The 19,831-nt window shown below is 43.7% G+C and overlaps 1 protein-coding gene across 3 annotated transcripts; it reads left to right on the forward strand.

The window, feature by feature from the left end:
- Nucleotides 1-15,089: 15,089 nt before the first annotated feature.
- Nucleotides 15,090-17,079, forward strand: LOC123133340 (uncharacterized). 3 transcript variants are annotated; one of them, XM_044552832.1, is made up of 3 exons: nt 15,090-15,411; nt 15,873-15,981; nt 16,326-16,648. In XM_044552832.1, exons 1-3 carry the CDS (start codon nt 15,284-15,286, stop codon nt 16,485-16,487), a joined length of 399 nt encoding a protein of 132 aa, XP_044408767.1. In that variant the 5' UTR covers nt 15,090-15,283; the 3' UTR covers nt 16,488-16,648. The 3 variants fall into 3 exon arrangements, 1 of the variants encoding a protein (XP_044408767.1); XR_006465235.1 differs by lacking the exons at nt 15,873-15,981; nt 16,326-16,648 and adding an exon at nt 16,721-17,079; XR_006465234.1 differs by lacking the exon at nt 15,873-15,981.
- Nucleotides 17,080-19,831: the final 2,752 nt, after the last annotated feature.

A 19,831-nucleotide genomic window follows, 5' to 3' on the forward strand; every position in this document is an offset into this window, starting at 1 on the left:
ACTGCTGACTTCTTGATATATTTTTTTGTGCCGATGAGTATCTTTGTTGCCTGCCACTGCAAATATCTGGATATGGAAAATTAAAAATTTGAGAGGGTCATCCCACTGTGTCTGTGGTAGGCGTATTCCACGATCGACACAGAAAGACGATGTAGCAGTGGCGGGTGGGCAGCAACGCCCGCCACTGGCATGTTTCAACATGCTAGCAAATGTTTATGAGTCCAGCTGTGGTGGTCATTCCGGCTCACCCGTCACTGCTACACCACCAGCACTGCCGGTTGCATCCGGTCACTCGTCGCGGCTGTTGTTAAAAATTCACTATGGTGGGAGCCTGGTTTGGCCTGCCACTAGTTTGAGTTCACCTATAAGCACTTTCCCAGTAGTGATCCTTCGAGAGGGAATATGTGAGGTTTAAAGATGAAGTGGCAATTGCTTCATCGATTGGTCTTGAAACTTTTTATTACACTAAACATACACCATTACATGTTTCACATTGTAATTTAGTATTTTCATGTTCATTTGCTCTATTAATCATTACGAGGATTTCTAGTAATTTGAATAGTTGGAAATTTAAACCAATTTAAAATTTGGAAACTAGTAAAAACAACATATATGTTCTATATTACAAGTAAAAAATGTATTGGGGTATATGATAAAAATATATTAAGGTATATATGTTAAACTCCTATAAGTCGCTGCATTCTAATTGGTCAATTCAACCCAACCATTGATCGTCATGGGCCCGTGCATCTTCATGGTCTGCCCGTCCAAGATCTAACCACCAAAAATGCTAGACTTTTAGAGGATTTTTACAGAGTTTAACAGACTAACCCCTCTCCCCTCACTAATTTCGCGCCCCCCCCCCCCCCCCCCCCCCCCCCCCCCCATTTTCAGGGTGGGCACCGCTTCATCCTAAACCAATCACAACAGCCCATCTCAGCTTAGCCCGTAAATGTCCTGTAAACTCCACGTAATTGTAGCATTATTGTCTAACCACCTGGTCATGTTCACCCATGTCTTGTCCCCAACTCCTCCCGCCGCAAAAGTTCCACTATGATGCTACCTAACCTCGCCATTGCCTAAATATCACCCCCGACATCACTGTCGCTTGCCTCTCTTGCCGCCTGACCGCTTATTCTCTCCCGGCAACTGTCGAGCTTTCCCCCACCGGCCAAAACAGGCCCGACCTAGGCTACATCGACCCATGGTACGCCGCAAGAACGCGACCCTGGTGCAGCCACGCCGCTGGCAGGGCTATATGCCAATGGTGAGCTTTATTAGGACGACAGGGGGATTATGCGGCGGTAGAACTGGCCGCTGCCGAGCCGCCCCTTGGCCGCCACTTCCCCGTCCATAGAGCCCACCCCGGCCGGACAGGGGATTGTGTTGTAAGCATGGCTTTGTTGGTCTAGGATAGGCTGAAGCATGTATGCCGAGTGTTACACACAGCAAACCCTATGCAAAGTGTTTCAACGCATAGCCAAGCAGTGGTGGCGCCAGGCCCATGCAGCCCGGGCGGTGAACTAGGCCGTTTTAAATGAAGGAATGGGAAATTGAATGTGTTTATCAACACAATCGAGAACTAAACAAGCATGCATCCATCTTATATAAACAGGAACGTGAACATCCTATATCGGTATTTTCCTATCGACGGAGACATAAGAACAAGTGACATCTTAAGCTAAATAATATTTTTTATGAGTATCTCAAAGGTGGAAATGCACGGTAGGGAGAGGGTGAGATGGTGAGAGAAGAAAAAATCTACATAAATATCCGAAATGCATAAATTAGACACGATTGTTATTGAAGGACTCGATTAAATATGCCCCATAGCAACGCACGGGCATTTTACTAATTTCAAATAACAAATCAACAGGATATATTTAGAAACATAGGCACTTTTCATAAAAAGCAAACGGTCATGACTAGTGTTTTGCACTTTTGCTGTGTGATTCTGTTAGCGGGCAAAGCTGAGAGAGCAAGGCTGTACCAGCCGAAAATGGTGAGAAGAAGGCAGTCTCAGATCGTTTCGGGGTGCCACTAGTACTCACCATGCTGAACCAGCTAAGCAAGCACGTACACGCGCACGGCAAGCTGCATGCCTAAATTAGCTCGATTCAAACGCGCACACACCAACCAGACTTCAAGATGACTCCTAATAGAGTAACAGACTGCTCAGCACTGCGTATTTGTACGTGCATTCCGTCAACCTCTTGGCTGTAGCGGAAAGATGAATATAGCGTTCAATAGAGCAGAGTCTGCTCAGGCGTGCGACACAGACGTATCCAAGGTGGTGAAGCTGTGACTGAAAGTGGAACTTGGAGGGAACCTGCGCTGGAAGCAGCCGGGAACATTTCATCTTGAACTCAAGTTCCTGATACATCCCATTCACAAGGAGAAAATCACGCGTACAGAGGAGTTCACTGCACACTTATGACGAGTTACTCTCCTTTCTCACGTTCTCCTCTTAGCAGGAGAACTGGAGAAGGAAACTCGTACTGCATATGTTGACCATGCTACATGAACGAGCCAACTACTTATAGGCAAGGTGCATGCCGTGATATGGCTTGTGAAAGGACGCTTTCAATAAAGGGTGTTTTTATTATCTCACAATGCAGTAGCAAGAGGTTATAAAATACGATCAGTAACACTCGGGTTACCACATAACTAGGAAGTACACAGCCAAATACCAAAAATCAAACAAAAGAAAATGTAACAAAACCGACAATCTCCAACCGTAGAGTCCTATAGACTGGCTTTATGCCTATGTCAAAAGTGGCGGTGGATCGATCCGAAGGTTATGCTGCCATTCATGTTGGGAAAAAATCCATAGCCACCTTCTCCAACCGCGTACACACCACCTTGAACAACGGTTGGTGCTCAGGACGTCGTAGCGTAAACCATATGCGAAGGGAGTGCATACAACGGAACATAGCCTTTAGAGGAGAGGCTTTTTTATCATTCAAAAGCAAATCATTTCTAGATAGGCAAAGCGACCAAAGTAAGCCATACTCTCCCACCCTTATTAGCATTCTGGACCTAATTGGAATACCGTCCAACCAAATATTGGCAACTTATGGGCGGATACAAATTTGAGGCTACTTGGACGATTGACCATGTAGAACGTGCAAATTTGCATTGGAAAAAGATGTGTCTGATCGGCTCGTCACGAGCACAAAAGCAACAATGCTTACTTCCTGGTCAGTTTCGCCGTTCAAGGTTGTCTTTGATTAACACAACTCCCCTACTAAGATACTATATCAAGATTTTAACTTTTAGTGGAATCTTCCACTTTCGAATTTTCTTGTTATTACTGATTGGTTAATCAGATCCAGCCTGGATAATAGATTATGCCACGACCAAAGGCGGGGCCAATAAACCCCCCCCCCCCCCCCCCCCCTAGATGAAATATTCGGCTGGGATGAACTGAGTACCTGCACAATTATATTATTCTTATCGTGAGCCATGGCATACAGTGTTGGGTATTATTCTCGGAGACTCACATTGCCTAGTCATGCCTATTCCCATCAACAAATCTGACCACTACTTAATCGAATAAATGGCTCGGATCTATTATGAACTCATACCTCTCACGTTAGCATGCTAAAATTTGCCTACATGTAAAGGTCCCTGTTTCCCTGAGATACTAGTATTCTTACCTGCACATGAGCACATCCTACATTATTATTCCGTTGGCACAATAAGCCATCTCCATGCGGTGGTGACCGGGCGTCGGTCGCGCCAGGTCTGGTCCGTTGAGAGTGTGGCCATATGTGTGTGTGTCTGGACATGGTCTGGCTATTGTATAGACATAGTCCGACTTGTGTATGGCCTTTGTGCGTGCGTGCTATGGGGGGTGCGGGGTGTGCGTGTGTGCGCGCACTTGGTGCGTAGTTTAGTTGGAGATAGTAGCCAGGGGTGACCGCGGCGTTCTGTTAAAGCCCAGCCGCGTTGGTTGCGTCTGTGCGCAACGTGGGCGCGAGCCAGGGCGTGCGGAGCGCGCGGGCATGGAGGAGAGGGGAGTGTGGCATCGTGTGGGCAAGCCTGCGTATAAAGCTCCACCCCGTGTATTGTTGTATGTGTGGATTCGAGTTCGTGCTCGAAGAAGAAGCTGTTCGTGCGGAGTGTCTTGTGTCTCCCGCCTTTGTTCTTACTCGTTTCAAGCCAGTGAGAGAGAGAGAGAGAGAAACAAGAGGGGGAGAGCTAGGGCTAGACTCCAACATAACGCCGTGCACCGTTAGGGAACCAAAAAAGACAAACAAAATGGACGGGTTCCCACATCTGCCGCCGACGAGACCGCCGTATCGGATAGAGCAGGGTGACTGAGAGGACGACGTGGATGAGACCCTCCGTGGCGTCTAGGTTGTAAATTGGAGTCAGTAGTATGGTTTTTAGGAATACCACTGCATTACTCCGTTTTTAGGAATTTCACCGCTATTCATATGTATCTTGTTTTGGGTGTACCAACATCCCATTCAACTAAGTAATTTTTGCTTTGCCATATTCATAAAGTCACTTGTGTTCAGTGCGTTCATATGGTAAAAATTAAATTGCCGGAAGGTGCTGTAACTGTATCAGGTAAAATGGTGTGAGCCTCAATGGCTAAACATTTTAGGGCAACGGTAGACATCAGAGTACTGGCATTATACATTCATCAGATTAGTCGTACTCTGTCGGATCAAAGGAAAGATGGACGTCTGATTTGCTGATTAAGCCCCGCACTAGAGGATTTTCTGTTCACTAATTGTGTGCTTCCTCCTACTGTAACTGCTGCAGTGTAACTTCTCTAGTGAAACGAGCCTGGTACTGCTTCCATAATTCACGAATATGTGGATCCCTGATTTTAGGAAACACTGTACGGATTATAGGCCGCTAGATTCTGTATGAAGCTTTCGTAAAAAAAAATCCTCATGAAGCAAAACTCTTAACCAACATTATCCAAATTTTCATCCTATGTAATGTTTTATATCAGTTTTCTTCCTTCACAACAAATTTATTTATGTTTTCCTTAACTTTAAAATTTGCTTCTGTGGAATATTAAATAAACATTGATTTATTTGAAATTTAATGTCCTATGTAATTTTATATTTTGTTTCAGAAGCATCACTATCTTGCTTCCATCAGCAAGAGAATTCTGCGAACGGCCTTCCATCAAAAAGGAAAATAATACACCTGTTTGAGAAGCATCACGCATCTTGTGTACATCGAAAAAATTGCTTGCATCAGAAAGAAACATGTTTCTAAAGAAATTTCACGTGTTTCATACAAGTTAGTGATTTATTTACACGAAAAGAAAAAGATTGCTACTGTCGAATGGAGAATATGCTTCAATAGTCAAAGTCAAATTGCTTCTGTCCACCAGATTTTACTAATTTGAATGTGATGGAAGGCTTGATCCATGATGCCAGCGGATAGAACTGGCGGTGCCCTTTCCCATGTGCCTTGATCTTCTTCCGTAATGAATATACGTGATTAGGATGTATGCACCAACAACCCGACCGTTCAAGTCACTGTGATTAGTGTGTGAACTTGACTCGTCCTCTGTGAAGTAGACACAACAAACCATGATCTCCAGCTTCCTCTTAATCGGGACAGAATCAAATGTGAGAACTGAGGGAACAAAACATACGATGCTATCATGCCCTAGAAGCAAATAAATTTGATTTGTGAAAATCTACATGCTTTCTAGGAAAGATTTGGGTGCACAAACTTAATGTCTGGAAACATTGTTGTGGTGTAGCACTACTTGTCTACATATTAAAAGCATATGGTGAAGTCAAGGAAGCATGATTATTTATATTAAAAAGCTGCACTAATTTGCTACTTTTCATCCAGTTACTATTAACCAATTGAAGCATACACTATAGCCCACAGAAACATGTAAAACAATGTAGAAGCACAACGGAGAAGAAACAGAGAAGAAACATGACAATAGTTCCCTGGGCATATAAGTAGTATTACTTGGAATCATGGGTATTTAATAGCCAATACCAAACAAAATTTGCGGCCAACATGGGCAAGCATATTTTTGTCCTGTATATACCAAATACACATATATTCGTTGATGATGTAGTGATTCACTACATATATACAAAGTGAAATCAGCCCCCCAAAAATGGAATAAAGCAATATATCCACATAGAGAATTCAATAATACTAGAATAGCGAGGGGGTAGGGAGCGAGTTTGTGACCGTCGTGGATATTGGTGGGAAGCCGCGGGATGGGAGATAGAGGAGTTGGTGACTGGGACAGCGATGGGGTTGGGACAGCCCCCGTATGTCACGACACACCAGCGTGGTGCCTCTCAGGGCCAAAAAGGGCACAATGTCGATTCATGGGGGAGAGATCCGGGGTGACGAGGGGATTGGGGACGACGGAGATGGAGACGAGACAATGGAGGAATTTAGGGCAGATGAGTTCAATTAGGAAGGGTTTATGTGTACACGTGGTGTGAAAACTAGGAGGGGATTTCTCCAAAAACTATGATGAGATTTTGTGCGGGTATTGATTGGTTTCGAAAAGCATTCCATGTCATGGGTTGAAAGTGAATCGATGGCACATGACCCTTCTGAGATTGATGTCGTCAGACATTTGGCAGTTCGACTTGTACCTCTATGGGCCTATTTGGTAACCTACACCTATTTTCGGCACTTTGCATGTTTGATTGAGCTCTGCCCAACTAAGTGAATGCAGATCAAAAACGATGTTTTGCATATAGTTTGGTTGCCTGCCCTGGGTGAGTCGAAACATGTATGCCGAGTGTGCCACTCGGAAAGTCTCTACCAAGTGTTTTTGGCGCATAGCCAAGTGTATGAAGCACTTGGCAAAGGAGACAAGTCCGGTAGTGTGAGGTAAAATATTTAGTTATCAGCAGTAAAAGTTATAATTTGAAATTTCAATGTTATTTACAGAAAAACTAAAGATGTCGGTCCCGCTGTGTGATTAAAAAGGAAACAGTCACAACAAGTATTTTTCTGTGTGATTTTGTTACAACATTAAAGGCCAACGCTGAGAGAGCGAGACTATAGCAGAAGAGAATGTCACAAGCTTCTGAGGTCGTTTCGTAGTGCCGCTAGTACTTACCAAGCCAGACCAGCTAAGCTAGCACGTACACCCGCACGCCAAGCTGGTCTTAATTAACTCGATTCGAATAGGCACACACTAAGTAGACTTGGCTATTCAAGATTACTCCTAATAGAGTACTACTCCCTCCGGCCCATAATGTAAGATATTTTTTGACACCACACTAGTGTCAAAATACGTCTTACATTATGGAACGGATGGAGTAATAGACAGCTCCACACGAGGGACTTGCACGTGCACTCGGTCAAGGTCTTGCTCGTAGCGGAAAGATGGATGTAGCACTCAGTAGGGGAAATACACTTTGGTTCCTAGTTGTATATGCACTCTATATGGGGATTTTTTTAAATATTTTAATAAAAAGTCAAAATAGGTAAGAACTATTTTGACAAAACACTTGACTTACGTTTGCACTGATATAGAAATCTCGACGAAAAAAAAATGAAAGTTGACCTCACAGCAAAAAAGACAAAATTTATTTTGTATTATAGGTCACTATTCACACTATATTAGCCAAAAATTTGTCTTTTTTGAAAAGAAGTCAAAGGGATATTTTTTTTGTGGATTCTTTTTCTCACAAGTACAATAGAAGGTCAAGTTTATTTCAAAAATATTTCCAGGAATTTTTGACTTTTTGTTGAATTACTAATTTTTTTCCCAAATAGGGTGCATATGTCCCCATAGACCAAAAGTTCCCCTCCCACTCAATAGGGCATCTCTTCCAGAGGCCTTCGCCGCAGACGTATCCACGGTGGTGGCGCTGACACGTACAGTTGAACATGGAAGGAACCTGCCCTCGAAGCAACCGGAACATCTTCATCTTTTTTTTTTGAGAATGCTATATTTTATTGATTAGTATACATCAGTACATGTTGCCTGATACATTCTGGATTAGAATAGTACACAACTTTTGAACTAGCAAGCTGACAGGACCTAGCTAGTATGTGAGCGGCAACATTCAACGATCCCTTGACTGGGTGAAAGTGACAGAGGTGAGTCCCTCATCGCAGGCGAGAATCACAGCTTGACGGAGTGCCCAGCTTTTCAGCAAGCTCTGGCTGTACCATCCCTTAAAGTGGCTCGGTGCAGGCGACCAAGCATTCACCTTTGTGGTTCCGAATAAGGATGTCAATTCCCAGTTTGTGTAGGTTTGAGAAGATAGCTGCGTCGATGTTAATAAGGACTGATCCGGGCGGCGGCGGAGACAATTTAACCGATGAACTTGATGGTGTTTCACAACTGTGCCCTGCAACAGTCTTAAAGAGATGCGGCAGAACCAAATAAATGTAAGCATGGATCTTTGAGGCAACACGGTGTGGATGGATATTACCTTCACCATTCCTTACCGCATTGCTTGCTTCCCAAATATGCCATACAGTGATTGCCAAAATAGTGGACTGCTCCGATGATGCTCTATCAATGAAATCGAATAGTCACTGTTTTGTTTAGTGGAAGTTCTTGCGACATAGGTGGATGACGAACCGGTTTTTGACCTTGTTCCAAACCTCGGAAGCAAACTGACAGAACATCAAAAAATGCTCAATACTCTCGTCTCTCCCACAATGCACACAAGCAGGATTTGTGGGGATATTCTGATGGCGTAATTGAAGTCCGGATGGGTGGCAGTTGCGTGCGAACCTCCATAACACTATGTTCATTTTGTTTGGGGCCTTGATTGCCCAGATTGCCTTCCAATATTTCTCCTCAACTTCCCTACACTAGTGCAGAACCGGGCTATAGCACCGGCTTGTAAGACCCTTTAGTGTATGTTCTGTAACCGACACTAAAGGGTGGGGACCAAAGCCCCCCTCCCTTTAGTACCGGTTTTGCATGAACCGCCACTAAAGGGCCACCATGTGGCACGTGCCAGCGCCGGGGGAGGGGAGCCCTTTAGTACCGGTTGGTAAAAGGTTTGGGGGTTTTGTGTTCATGATATATTTTTCCTTTAGTTTTGTGTTTTCCATTTAATTCTTTTTCGTTTGCTAGTATTTTACGATACTACATATTGTACACGTTATGCATATATATAAATAGAATTTCTCGTAGAACCGATCATATATCATCGAATGTCTCACAACCACCATTATTCACACATACACATGTATATATATATATATATATATATATATATATATATATATATATATATATACAATTAGGTATATATACAATTTCTCAAACATGTTGCCTTTGGAGCCAGTGGCATTTGCCTTATTGCCTTCGTAGCACGATCACAATTGGGAGTGGTTCATGGGGGCGGTAGTGGGTAATAGTATTCACCTTTGGGATCTATGACTTGGTCGAGCAAAAATCCCGCTATTTTCTCTTGAAGTGCTCGTCTGCGCTCCTTTGGTAGGAGCTGCTCCCGCACCTCATTGAACTGTTAAGAAGGAGATCAATATGCATGTGTATTAGTTGTGTGAATAGATATCGATAATGATGTAAAAATGGTGAATAGTATTCTGGCAAACATACCCATAACTGTCTATCAGATTTGGTCCTTTCGGACGCCATCATGCGAATGTTCTCGCAAACGTAGTATGCACACACTTCAGTCCCCGGCGCCTACTTCAGGGCCTTTATGAGAATAGAATTTAATCAGATAATAATTAATCAAGTATGATAATTAATGGTATTGAAACAAGAATTAAAGAGATGCTAGCTAGCTAGTACTACTTAATTACTTATCTTGGGTCGAAACCAATACAATTTTTTTCTCCATTGGCCTGGAGTCACATGATGAACTTTTCCCAAGCCCTGCCCGCCGGCAAAGAAAATGAATAAAGGAGTTATTAAATAGTTGATATTAGGAAATGACGAACTAAAAAGGCCGACATATAGTTAATAATGATTGAAATTACCTGTCGACCATCCCCTTCAAGAATGAGTCACTTTGTTTTTTAAGTAGTGAGTCGAGTACTTCAACTGTTGCTTTTTCAACTTTAATAATTAACAAGATCCAGTGGTAACTGCATGCACACACATTTGCATGTCTTATTTAAGAAGGCATGTGCATAACACTCATCAACTACCCTAAACCCTATACACTTAATTATTAACATCTAGCTAGCTAGTAAGTAAAAACATAATTTGTAATACAACATAGTGTGACTCACAGGAAATTGTAAGTAGTACATCTTCATTGGTATTTAAGCACTTCAAGAACTCTAGCATGTTTTTCTCTACATCTGCTTGATACCATTTTAATTTCCATGTGTCTTCATTAATGGTATTTGGGTCAATGAATCCAATGCCATAGCGTCCACCTTTTTTCAATTCATACATCTTCACCCTGCATAATGCCACAGAAAATATTATAGTGAGGATAATTATAGGTAATGATTGATCAATGAACACTACAGATAGCTTGAGACTTAAATTACAGAAAAAAAATCACTTACAGACAATAGAAATCGATGAGAAATTTGTCGAGTACTTCTTGATTAACTGAAATAGTTCTGAATACTCAATGGATAGAGCTAGCTTATGGAAGTAATGCTCTTTCTTGATGTTCATCATGAGGGACTCTCGATTAGAACTCTTGGTAATTTTCATGTACCAATCATGCAATTCATACATTCTTGTTGGGAGGTTCCTGACCTCCTCAGGCTCGACCAAATGTTCGCCGCGGACATATTTCCGTTTTATGTCCTCCTCTCTAAGCGGAGGCATGGGCTCAATCTCGAGGAGTTGTCCAACAGTGATAACGAGCATTTCAGCCTGCCTTCTATGCTCGTCGGTTATTACTAGTTGGCCGGCACCGGCACTCATATGTGTTGGTACAATAAGTAGGGGGATCGATTGCGCCGCCTGTTCTTCCAGCTGGGGAACGACTTTCCCGCATTTTTTCCCAGCTGCTTGGCTCGAGCTCGAGCTCGATTCCTTCTTTTGTCGTGCTCGATGTGCCTTCCTGATTTGGCGCTCATAGTCTGAGTCAACAGGCTTTGGAGCTGGTGCTTTAGCCATACGAATAAAGTGGTCAATCTTATCCTCAGGCACTTTCTCCCTTGGCGGCGGTGACGGTTTCGGTCCAAAATGGGCGTCCACTTGGGCCTTCACTATGGCTTTATTCTTGTTCTTTAGCTCTATGTGAGCACTTTTTGTTCTTCTTGGTGAGCACTTTTTGTTCTTTAGCTCTTTGTGAGCATTTTTTGTTCTTCTTTGTTTGATACTTTGAGACCTCTATCGAACTATTTTGCTTTGTAATAAAGGTGGCCGTATGCATCGCTCTGATGCAGAGGCCGGGGATATCCCCTTTTCGAAAAAAAAAGAAAAAAAATATATGTATAGCGTGAAAAATAACTATGCTGCATCGCCCATGCTGACGTCTCCAATACAATGCTACCTGCCGCACAACAGCCAAATCTCTGCACTGCTATTCGTGTACACTGGCATGAGTTGTGATGCGATGTGATAAAATATGAACAAATACAACTTTTTTCTTAGAAACTATGTCTAGTTCACTATAGTGTATTGTTTGTCAGTAAAGTTAGTTCAAATTATTCAGACAAGAAATGATGTTTGACTGATTGTAACTATTCTCATTTACTATTTTTTTTCTTTCGAGAATTACTATTCTCATCTACTTTTTTGAGAATTGTTATTCTCATCTACTACAACTTGCTTGTCAACGTCGCTGACTAGGAGACCCCACCTGCAAATGAAGCCCAACCCTGAGGCGCGGCCCAGCCGCGCGCACAGGACCAACCAACGTTACCGCGGACACGAGTGGGTGGCAACCAGGGCCACGCATACTTAAGAGCAAGACCTAACCTAGTGGAGGGCATCTACACGAACAGGCATGGAATAGTGGCGACTATCTTAATTCTTCATCTATCTCTTGTTTCACCTTTCGCAAGAACAAGCAATTCTCCATGTAATTTGATCTGTATCAGCTACTGTTCGAAGAGTGTACTAGATCAAATCCCCACCGATATCCCTCCCCTTATACCTGGTATCAGAGACTAGCATCACCTTTCCCGCTCGTTCGATCTGGCAAAGGTCATCCACACAAATAGCTCGCGTCAAGCCCACGACCACTTGGCGGCCATGCATCCCGCCATCACACTACTAGGAAAAGGCCTACTAGTGGCGCACCAGTTTTGCCTACTAATGGCGCACTACTGGTGCGCCACTAGTACCACGCCACTAGTATTTTTTTACTAATGGCGCACCAGTGGTGCGCCATTAGTATCTGGTATACTAATGGCGCACCACTGTTGCGCCATTAGTATAGGTCACGGTGCGCCATTAGTATAGGCCACGGTGCGCCATTAGTATTTTTGAATTTTGAAGGCAGGAAACTAGTAGTGGCGCACCGTCTAACCCCCATCGTGCGCCATTGCAATTTTTGAATTTTGAATCTGGATCTGGATCACGATTTTTTGCCCATTTTTTGCTTGTTTTTTTTGCTCGTTTTTTTGCACGATATTATTTCAAATTTTGTTCCCGTTTTTGGATCTTGTACGTTCTTTTGTCGTGTTCTTTTGCCGGAGAGGAGTTCGCCGGAGAGGAGTTCGCCGGAGAGGAGGAGGAGGAGGTGACCGCTGAGGCGCTCGCCTACATCGCCGGAGAGGAGGAGGAGGTCGCCGGAGAGGAGTTCAGCGGAGCATCGGAGAGGAGGAAGGAGAAACCATGAGGGGATGGGAGGAGAGGAGAGAGGAGGAGCTCACCGGAGATGAGGGGGAGGAGCTCACCGGAGAGGAGGGAGGAGAAACCGTGAGGGGAGGGGAGGGGAGGAGAGGAGAGGAAGGAGGAGGAGGTCGCCGGAGAGGAGGAGGAGGTCGCCGGAGAGGAGGAGGAGGTCGCCGGAGAGGAGGAGGAGGAGGTCGCCGGAGAGGAGGAGGGTAGTATGGTGGAGGAGAGAAGGGAAGATGGAGTGGAGGAGAGGAGGAGATGGAGTGGATGAGAGGTGGAGTGAAGGAGAGGTGGAGTGGAGGAGAAGAATGAAAAGGTAAGGAGGAAAGGACACGCCCAGCCATATATACGGCATAGTAACGGCGCACCGTGGGCAGGCGCATCATTACTATTTTTTTTTGAATTTTGAAGGCGGAAAGATACTAATGGCGCACCATGCGCAGATGCGTCATTAGTAACTTTTTATTTTTATTTTTTTTATTTTGAATTTTGAAGGTGGGAAGATAGTAATGGCGCATCATGGGCAGGTGCGCCATTAGTAAGTTTGTTTTTTTTTTGAATTTTTTGCCTCTCCAGATCTTAAAAGCCCCGTATCTTTTTTCGGTTAGGTTTTTGAGGATTTTGAAAATTTTTAACAGGGTTCCCATTGTTAAATTCGGATGTAACTTTTCGAGTAGATGATTTTTCATATAAAAAACTTTTTCAGCCGAGTTCGTATGCAAAAGTTATGCCCATTTTTATAAATTCTCGAGAGATTTTGCAAAAAAGTCGAAAATTCATGTTTGTAAATTTTGCTAACAACTAGACCACATATCACGTGGGAATCTTATTTTCTTTTACTTATTTAACATTTCTATCATTTTCTTTTATTTGTTTTTGAAACTGAAAAGGCGGTCCACGGCGGGGGGAGGGGGTGCATTCGTGGGAATGTTTGGGCCAAATTACTAATGGCGCACCGTGGGATGGTGCGCCAATACTAGTTCAACTAGTAATGACTAATGGCGCACCGTGGGAGTAGTGCGCCATTACTAGTTGAACTAGTAATGGCGCACCACCCCCACGGTGTGCCATTAGTAGTTTTAAAAAAAAAATTACTAATGGCGCACCGTGGGATGTGGTGCGCCATTAGTATTTGCACACTAATACTGCACCAACACATGGTGCGTCATTAGTATTTAGTAATGGCGCACCACATGTACAATGCGCCATTAGTGTCCATATTGGCTATAGTTGTTTTTATAGTAGTGTCAAGGCGACCTCAACAAGCTCGACACTGCTCTAGAGGCCAACACGGCGGCCGGCAAAGTGAGGAACACGAAGATCGACGATCTCCTCACCTGGTGGCCCGATCTGGAAGGCCCCGTGTCCGATCTGGGCGACGCGGGGGCGGTGCTACAATTGGCGCAACTGGCGTCAACCAATGATGGTAATGGCAGTCGAGTGAGCACTGCCCCACCCCCGACAGCCAGCAACGCTCGGCCCCTCCCAGGGCAACGCAGGCGACGCGGTAGATTCTTCGAACCGCGGCGACGAACAACAACACTTGGGACCGCTGGCGGTGTCCTTAATGCCGCAGCCGACTTTCCCAGCAAACTGTCAGCTCGCATCCCACACCGCATTCTCCATTTCTTCATTGTTTACACTCGCCAGCCAGTGCCTCATTGAATTGGGCCAGGCTCATCCCCATAGTTTTCCCTGTATTTGCCAGTGAAAATCCAAGTCTCTGGAAGGTTTTGTGTGAGCGTTGTTTTGGGATATTTGGCATCCATCAATCCTTTTGGGTGTCCGTGGCCTGACTAAGTTTCTCCGGGAGTGTACAAGATCGAATCCCCATCTATATCCCCACCCTTACATTGTTTCTCTCAACTTTTATAGTTGTAACATAATCGCATAGCAGAACATTAGCTCAAAGGCATTTCTTACGATGCTAATATGTAGCAGTGAAACTTTGCCCGTCCAATCTCTTTCAGAGTCACATTGTCGGTGTCTCCGCCCTAGATGTGCATGGATGTATTCTGCTGACCTCGCTTATATTAAAGCATCTACAACCGGATATAGCAAATCCAACCCCCTGTATATACGACACGTGCGCGGACACGTTCGCCGATAGTTATTGGTCAACCTTCATATGGTCACGTCCATAGCCAGACACTACTGAGAAAAATCTTATAGGTGGCTTCTAATGAGTGGTTTCCGCCACTGCTATATTTTGCCGAGCCGCGCCTAACATATTCAAAGTTTCCAATAGTTTGAAGTTGCGGTCAATTGTAAGCACCCACCACACCAACATTTGGGTGGCCGGCGACATGCCACTTAAATATAGCTATGGTGGGTACCCTGTGCCACCAACCGAAGCGATGTATGACCTAATCCACCCCCATTCGAACCAGCAGCCACTCTATCCTTATCCACACAACACTCTTCCTCTCTCGCGCTATCGCTTCGCAGCCGTCGCCACTATCGTGGTCGTCGTCTGCCGGCGTCACTGGCCCAGTCTTCCTTGTCGCCCACGCCGTCCCTTGCTGGCTCGAACGTCCTCGCCCTCGCTGTCCGCCATCACCACCAATGTCCTCATCGTTACCGTCGCCCGCGCCTTCCGCCGCCTCCAACATCGTCGCCGTCCCCGTCCCCGTCGACCTCGCCGTTCACTGCCGCCACTGTCCTCGCTCTCCATGTCGTCTCCATACACCCCGGTAACCACACCTCACTCTCTCTTATTTGAGATTGTAGTTGTTCTTTAGTTACTGTACTAGTAGATTTACAACATTTTGTTAGTGTAGTAAAAGTTTGTTATATGAAGTATTGTAGTAAAAATTTGTATAGGTTGTACCGTACAATCTTTCTAATTAGACGGATCAAATATGATCGTGTGTGCTAGTGGACTACGTACTACATCTGAACGAACATATAGCACCATATTTTATTCATGATGCAGATACTCGTAATGAGTTCGAATGTTTTCGTCAAATGTTCATTAAGTTCCGTTTTGCTTAATTGCTAGCACTCTATATGTCCAAATTCTAGCAAAGGTCATGGTGAGTTTTTTCGTAAATTTTGAACTTTTTATATATGAGCTACTTAATTACCATTCCTTTCGGTTGGACAATATTCACTTCTAATCCACACGCTGAGATGAGAGTTGTTTCTTTCGTAGGGGGTCATTCTTCTCGCTCTTCCTCCTCCGAGACCTTGGTAAAGCAAGAGACCTCGGTAAAGCAGGAAGAGAGCGTGAAGAACGATCATCACGGGCAATCAAAATAACAGTGAGTGAGTGAGCATACACAATATATACAACCACTTGAGTGATGAACCGACTGTTGTCGTAGAGGTCGTTATTCTCCCTCTTCCACCTCTCAGACCTTGGTAGAGCAAGAAACCTTGGTAAAGTAGGAGGAGAGGGTGAAGAGCGACCACCACCGGCGGTCAAAGTGCCAATCAAAGAGTGTCGAACATATGTAGAACCACTTAAGAGTGAGAAGTGTCCACTCAAAGGTCAAATGTATTGCCTCATAAATTTGCTTTCATACGCTTATATTTTTATTCTCATAAATCTTGTTTCATGAAAAATATTTTTATCTAAATGTCTAGTTTTTTTAATGTGATCTAGATGGAGAAGCCGAGACGACATGTTAGGAATCCTATGGTCATAGACTCCGTCGCGAGGGTGAGTGAGTACATGGAGATAGTGCTCTCCTATGCCGAGAGCGCTCGAGCTTACACCGAGAGCACTGCAGCACCTTCAAAGGAGCTGTCTAGAGTGTGTGAGTAGCCATCAAAGCTGCACGGACCGCCTATGCCGAGATCTTGAAAAAAAATTGGAGGCGAGGAGAGCTCATTACCGAGGCGAACATTTGCTTTTGAACTACTAGTGCACTGCCTTTATGTGATCTGTATGATCGATGCTTATGAACATAATTCAGTGTTGCTATGAAGATTGCTATATGTAATTGGTTAACAATATAATTGACTTGTTATCTTGTTTACTTATCTTTGTCGATGAAGTGGTATGTTGTATACTATGGGAAGAATCCAGGAGTCTATGATTCATGTGGGAAATGCAATGAACAAGTGGTAGGTTACGAGAACGACTGCTTCAAATGATACAAGATTGAAAAAGACGCAGAGGCTCATTAGTCCAACTTCGTCCACACAGAGAAAATTGACTATGAAGTATGCAAGAACGTGTGGGCAAGTGGACTAGTAAAGAACTCGATAATCTTTATCCAATTTATTGTCATTATGGTGTTGTTGCTATCATGACGTCAAACATGTATGCAAAATGCAACATGTTGGATGCTTTGCTAAGAAGGCTATACGTACTTATGATGTTATGTGAATTGTACTCTAATGTGTACATCTATGGTATTATACTTGGATTTTATTGTGGTAAAATGTCATGATGCTAATCTATCGTACATCTATTGTAATGAATATGATAGAATACGTTAGTTGTTGTTTACTGACCGGTTTTGCGTTGAAAGTGATGTTGGCTAGGCATATAGTTGTGGCAAGTGACCGAGAAAGACCGCAACTGCAACAACAGGGAAGTGTGTCGGGCATCTAGAAGCACCCGCCATTGAATAGAGACTACCAGTGGTGGGCATCCGTACGGCACTGAAGGGGTATGATCTGTGGCGGCAAGTGAGTGGCGGGAGGCCTTGAGAGCCTGTCCCGCCAGTTTTGGCCCTTTTGTGCCTGCCACTTCTAGGCCTTTTCCCAGTAATGGGATACCTCAAATCGCCCCCCTCAAAACCATGCTATCCATGCAACGTGAGAAACTATATACGTCAGTTTCGGGAGGCCAGCTGAGTCATGGTTTTGTGATCAGACACTCATTGGGCCGTCCATCCGATTAGTTTGGGGATCCTGGTTTTAGATGCTCTTAGAAGTTATGTCAAATAAGCATGGGACCCACCACCACTGATATTTTAAGTCCCATACGTTGCTCCGCTGTTTCTCTCAGTGACTTAATGTTTTAGTTTAGATGACTTAATCTTTCAGTTCAAATCCTCGAGCCCCTCTGCAGTGTGTACAATGTCTCTAGACTATTGAAAGCTTATGGTGGCCCAAAAAGTGATTGCAGCGTAGATGGGTGCAGATGGGAACTAAATGACAGGCCGTGTGTGAGAATACTATGCTGGCTGGGCAGCCGAACTTCATCGGAAAGTGTTAGGTGGTATCCCAATGCCTACCCTTCTCCGTGCAAACAGTTTGAGAAGTCATCTCTTGTTGGTTCACACATGTCAATACTAACGCAAGGCAACAAACTAACTCTCCGTTTGGGCATTTCGTGTTGCCCCAAGATAGATGAATGCTAGCTATCTTATTTGCATATATATATATATATATATATATATATATATATATATATATATATATAGGCTTGCTAAAGTATGCCTGCGCGCATTGTGGCCTATCATACGCCCCGGCCACTTTGAGCCAACCGGTGCGCTAAGTAGCCAGACGCGCTAATCAGGTGGAAGGTCGTGCATGCTGTCGTGGGGAAAAAATTGACCGTAACGACGTTACCACCAAAACTGCTCCACCCACTTTGGGGTGCCTGGTAAAAAAAATCTAGGTTCATTACCATCCTTACTTAATATATTACTACCAACGGTAAAATTCCTAGGTCCATTACTGTCTATACTTGTTCTATTACTAGCAATGTTTAGGGATGAAATTTTCGAATGTCAGTGCCTAGTAAAAAAAACTAGGTTTGTTATCATCCATACTTAATATATTATTGCCAATGGTAAAAAGCTTAGGTCCATTACTATATATGATTATTCTATTACTGACAATGTTTAAGGATGAAACCTTCTGATATGTCAGTGCGCAGTAAAAAACCTAGGTTCATTACCATCCATAGTTAATATATTACTGCCAACGGAAAAAATCCTAGGTCCATTACTACCTATACTTATTCTGTTACTGGCAATGTTTAGGGATGAAACCTTGATATGTCAATGCCTAATAAAAAAACCTAGGTTCATTACCATCCATACTTCATATATTACTGTCAATGAATAGTGACCCAAGATCAGGATGTAGCGGACAAACACATAGTAATAGAATTAAATGCCTCACTTTTTCTTTGACATGCCGTTACCCTCAACCAACCTGGCGTCTCCGCGCGGGGTGGTGCGACTCGCGCCTGATTAAGAGTGGCCGGCGCGTAGCCTAAGTAAAAATGCGCGCACGCACACAATAGCGCAGCCGTATATATATATATATATATATATATATATATATATATATATATATATATATATATATATATATATATATATATATATATATATATATATATATATACACGGTGGCGCTATTGTAAGCGAGCGCGCATATTAGCTTAACGTGCGCTCCGGCCGGTCCTAATTATGCGGGCGCCTCACGCGGAGAAGGCTTGCTCTCCACCGCTAATTTCTTGAGGGTAATGGTGTTTGCAACAAAAAGTAATGCGTTTAATTTTGTTACCATGCATGGTTTGCTGCATCACGATTCGAATGTCACTATTCGTTGGCAGTAATAGAAATAGTATAGTTGGTAATGGACAAAGATTCTTTACCAAAACATAGTAAAACCTTTCTAACGTGTGAAACCACTCTAACGTGTAGTAAAAAATACTATGCTCACTATATAGTAAGCCCAGGCTCATGTAGTAACGCATTACTACATGGTGAACCAACCAGGCTCACATGTAGTAAAAATAGGGTTGCATTGCCTGGCGACTGGTAAACCTAGTAAATCCAGCTGATATGTAGTAATGCATTACTACCTGGTAAACCTAGTAAACCAATCTACTATGTAGTAAAATTTAGAGATGCTTTGTCTGGCACATGGTATAAACTAGTAAATCTAGGCTCGTATGTAGTAATGCATTACTGCATCTGCTTTTTACATGTAGCGAGTGGTGATCGTAACTCGTTACTGTTGGTTTTGGTGGAGGAACGCACGCCTGCCGAAGTGCGTGGACTCTAGGCGTAAGTCGTTACGGTAGATTTCACGGACGAGCATGCGGGTTGTCTAATTAGCGCGTACGGCCGGTTGGTTTGATCGGCGGCCGGAGCGTAGGCTAAGATATAAATGCGCGCAGGCTTACTTTAGCAGGTC

Source organism: Triticum aestivum, chromosome 6B (assembly GCF_018294505.1).
Source record: "Triticum aestivum cultivar Chinese Spring chromosome 6B, IWGSC CS RefSeq v2.1, whole genome shotgun sequence".
Lineage (NCBI taxonomy): Eukaryota > Viridiplantae > Streptophyta > Magnoliopsida > Poales > Poaceae > Triticum > Triticum aestivum.